The sequence below is a fragment of the Gavialis gangeticus genome, unplaced genomic scaffold, assembly GCF_001723915.1.
Source record: "Gavialis gangeticus isolate Ggan-Ray unplaced genomic scaffold, GavGan_comp1, whole genome shotgun sequence".
NCBI lineage: Eukaryota > Metazoa > Chordata > Crocodylia > Gavialidae > Gavialis > Gavialis gangeticus.
In genome coordinates this window covers 55,962,651-55,966,809 of record NW_017729022.1, presented here as the reverse complement: position 1 = coordinate 55,966,809, position 4,159 = coordinate 55,962,651, and the positions used below count along the sequence as shown (strand labels likewise).

The window sequence follows — 4,159 nt, the reverse complement described above, 5'->3', positions numbered from 1 at the left end:
CCAGCGCCCCTCACTCCCAACCCACTGCTCCCTGCCACCAGGCCCCACCCTCAGTGCGTGGGGCAAGGGGTGGGTGCAGCCAATCAGTCCCTTTGCAGGCTGAAACTCTGACAGCTTGCAAGGGAAAAGCTATGGTTTCCCACGTTTTGCTCCTTTCAAGGAGAATCCATTTTTAAAGTTTGACCTATTTTTAAAGTTTGTTTGCCACACTTCCATATATTCTTGTGACCCACAGGTTAAGAAATGCTGATCTAAAGTTACTGGAAATGGCATTACTAATTTCAAATACAGTAATATAAGTAACACTGTTTTCAGCTAATATACAATACAGGTGGTTCCATTAGAATTCTAATTATTACCTTTTGGGAAAGTAAGCTGACTTCATTTTCCACATCCAGGAATTTTGCAACTTCTAGTTGTAATAAATGATATTTTTTTTCCATAACAGAAAATTGGCTTGACTGCTGAAATAAGAACCTGTAAATTGTAAGCAAATGGTGCATGTAATTGGTATGTATTAAATGTTTAGTCCCCAATCCTTTTACAGTACAATGGGCAGAAGGGCAGTACTTTAAAAGTACTGCCCTTTTAAAGTTCTAAGGTAGAGTCTGTTTTACTGCATGCAGCAGAGCTGTGGGGTGCTGACCCCACGGTTCATTCAACAACAGACAAGATCTCCAATTACTTTTTAAGGAGGCTTTCATCTCTACCTAATTTTAGGGCTGTGGGTGGGGGGGAAGGGTGAGCAGGCCTTCATGCATTCTGAAATGGGACTGATTAATGTAATCACCTTAGCCCACTTAAATTCTAAATTACTGGATGAAAATTAGATCTTTTATACCTATCAGATATCTTAAGAAGTATATTTTAGAAGATATCACTTATCTAAAGAACACCTAGTCAATGACCCAATATTTCCCCTGTACTTAAGACATAAATTTAAGAATTAAAACATATATTCAGATATGGAGCCAGACAGACTCTCTCTCATTTCCTCTTTTCCAAGGTAAATAAGAGTCTTGACCCAGAAGCCTATCTGTCTACAGTACAAAACTGCAAGCAATGAGACCCTGCTACTAGACTGTGCTGCTACGGGGGCGGGGGAATGCTGGCTGTGGACACTCTCTCCCCATGCCACTATGGGGGAACACTGGCAGTGGCAGGTGCCTTCCCCCTGCAGCCAATGAGAAAAGTGGTGGCAGTATCTGAGTTCTACCACTTATGTCTTAGCCCTCTGATATGAACTGGATCAATCTAGCCCACAGCCTAAAAAGCTTGCTGGTCCATGATCTAAGCAGAGCTACTATTAAATAGTTTTTATTTTTAGATCACCCTCTTGTTATACAGACATGATGCAATCCTGGCCCCACTGAAATGAGTTTTGCCATTGGTTTAAAACAGAACCAAGATTTAACCTATATCCTTTCAGAACCAGAAGGTACCATTATAATGATGGTCTCCTGTATAACAAGCACAAGCAGAGAATTTTACAGAGTAATTTCTGTATTGATCACATGGTTTGTGGTAGATCTACAGTTTATCTTTTTGAAAGATATCAAATGTGGATTTAAAAATGTTGCATGACAGGATCCCCCAAATCCTTAAATAACTTATTTCAATGGCTAATGACCCCAACTGCAAGAAACTGACTTCTCGTACGAATCTAGCCAATTAATCTTGTTTATGCCTTGATCTGGAAGATTTTTTTTTAAATCTAACACTATTAAAAATAATATCCTTGTGTGTATATATACATATAAAGCATAATCAAGTCACCTATTCTTTGCTTAAGCAAAATAGAGCAAGATTACTTAAATTTTCACTTTCAGGTTCCAGACCTCTGATTACCACAACTTTCTGAACGCTTTCTAGTTTGTTACCATCTTCTTTTAAAGCATGAACACTAGAACTGAACGCTGTCTTCCGTTTATACTTTACTTTGCGGACCTCACTAGGTATGACATGGAAAAAGCCAGAAAATAACACAATTGAACAAAGGCTGAAAATTGCCTATGTTTGGAAGGTCGCTTACCAGCTCAGGACTACGCAAACTACTAAGGAAAGTAGGCTTAAGGCTGTCCGTAAGTTTCTCGAAAAGGAACTCTGACTATTGTTGTTCCAGGGACCTGATGGTTCCTCATGGCTGCTTTGCTTCTCAGCCTTGTGCAGACCTTTGCTGAGCTTAGGTGAAGGACTAACTTTCTTTCTTTGCTTAAGTTCAGACATTTTAGGATGGATTCTAAGATGCAGAAAATAAAGAGGGATCTAGAAGGAAGCAAAATAAATTGTTAGCCTTTTCCCTGTTAATCCAGACTTCCCAAAATGCAGCTCGACAGCTGCACTAAAAATAAGCTTTTTGTTTTTAAGTAACATAACTGAGTATCAATCTCTTTTTGAAAGTTATGATAAACAAATAATGAATAGTTTCCAATAAATAAAAAGCTATGTTCTGCCGTTCTTTCTGAATAGAAGATATTTCTTAAATGTTCATAACAATATTGAAAATGGACGCTTTTCCTTTTCAAGAAAATGAAAGGCAGATTCTACGGAAGTTGATGGCACTTGGCCAAGAATACTATTAACTTGCCCTGAGTGTGCATATGCAAGCAGAGTTTTCAAGTTGTTAAGTTTGAAAGAGAATATTTTCTGTTTCTATGACAGCTCAATAGCTTAATCAGTTTGACTAATTCTTCTCTTTTGATCATTTTTTCTATTGTTTGGGGTCACTGTTTATGCAGCTAAGGGAAAGACAAATGACTAAAAACAATATATGGAATTAAGAATTAGGTGTAATTTAAGGATATTTCTACTTTGACTTTATAGCTGAAACTAAAAAAGCCAGATATATTAGTTTAACACAAATCCAAGAGTATAATCATTTTTTTTGGTAAACAAACTGAAAAATGTCACTTTTAAAGTTTTAGGCACTTCCACTGGGTTCAGGCAGGAAGCCAAGAATCTCAACCCTTCAGTAGCGAGGCTCGTGTTGCTAGACTTTCAGAATCACTTAAATACTTTTAAGTAATATTGTTAAGTCTGAAAACACACTTGCCAATCTGTTTAAGTCTGAAAACACAGGTCAGTCCAGAACCAAATCCTGTATCACGGACTCTGGACTAGGATAATTTCTTAATGGAAGAACAGATTTTATTTCTTTTCCTCCTTCACAAATATGAATGCGACTAGTTGATTACAAGGAGGGAAGTGTACGTGCAGTGGCTGAGGGGTTCTGAAAACCAGACAAGTGGAGGAAAGCGAAGTGAGGTAGTTGAATATGCACAAGCAACGGCAAAGCTAGATTATAAACGCATCCCATGCTTGCAGTATCTATGTGCGTTTCCGGCTCCAACCTCCGCCCTCCAAGACTGTGTAATGGGACTACTGCTTCCCCAAAGCGCTCAGATGACTTCAAAGGGAGCAGCAAGGGTGTCACAGGGAAATATCTTCTATTGGACCCACTGCATGGGTGGGCCGGAGTTAGGGCCCTGCTGCACTGTTCAGTTTATACCTAACTTCTGTTCAGCTTTAGAGTCCTTATGCAGTTTCAAGCACAAACTTTGCCCCAGGTTGGCTCTCTTCAATAGCTAAATCCTCATTTTTTATGGTGTGATAATTACACAGCACCTGTGGCCAGCCTACTTTTATTGCGGGATGGGCCAGTTCAGTGCAATAGTTACTTCTTGCCCACCAGTGGTCATGGACTGTGCTGGTTAAACGTGCAATGATGACTTTATCCACGCACTTGCCTAACCTATGTTTCTGGCAGGATGGGTCAGTTCATTGTGTAATAACTTTGCAGATGTGGCCCGTCTACACTTATCACGCGCCCAGCCCAGCCCATGCAGCGTGCCATCACTTCACTTGGCACCTGTGGGAGCTCTACCTGTGTTACACCAAGCACCAGTGAGCCGCGTGCTGTATGTAACGTGTAGCAGGTCTTCAGACGAGCTTTCCAACACATTGCAATTCAACCTCTGGCTTCCCCCCACGGGCACCTCCCATGTCCCTCCAGGGTTGCAGAGGGCAGGGGCGTGGGAAGAAGCGGCCTCAGGGGCATCTCGCCCCCTCACAGGGAAGGGCCGGGGGAGCAGCCCCGCGCCGCCGCCGCCGCCCCCGCCCGCTCGCTCGCTCCCTCGCTCGCTCAGCGTCGCGCTGCCCC

General features: G+C 41.6%; 1 protein-coding gene across 3 annotated transcripts in view; it reads right to left on the bottom strand.

The window, feature by feature from the left end:
- IKBIP (IKBKB interacting protein) overlaps positions 1-4,159 on the bottom strand; it is an 11,829-nt gene that overhangs the window by 7,521 nt on the left and 149 nt on the right. Inside the window, exons 1-3 of one of the 3 annotated variants that reach the window (XM_019515032.1) lie at positions 3,821-4,092; positions 2,033-2,265; positions 360-477 (exon numbers count right to left, since the gene is read on the bottom strand). In XM_019515032.1, coding sequence (XP_019370577.1) covers positions 360-477; positions 2,033-2,265; positions 3,821-3,961 — 492 coding nt within the window. In that variant the 5' untranslated portion in view covers positions 3,962-4,092. Of the gene's footprint in view, positions 1-359; positions 478-2,032; positions 2,266-3,820; positions 4,093-4,159 lie in introns of those variants that run through there. The other 2 variants (XM_019515034.1, XM_019515033.1) reach the window with 2 other exon arrangements.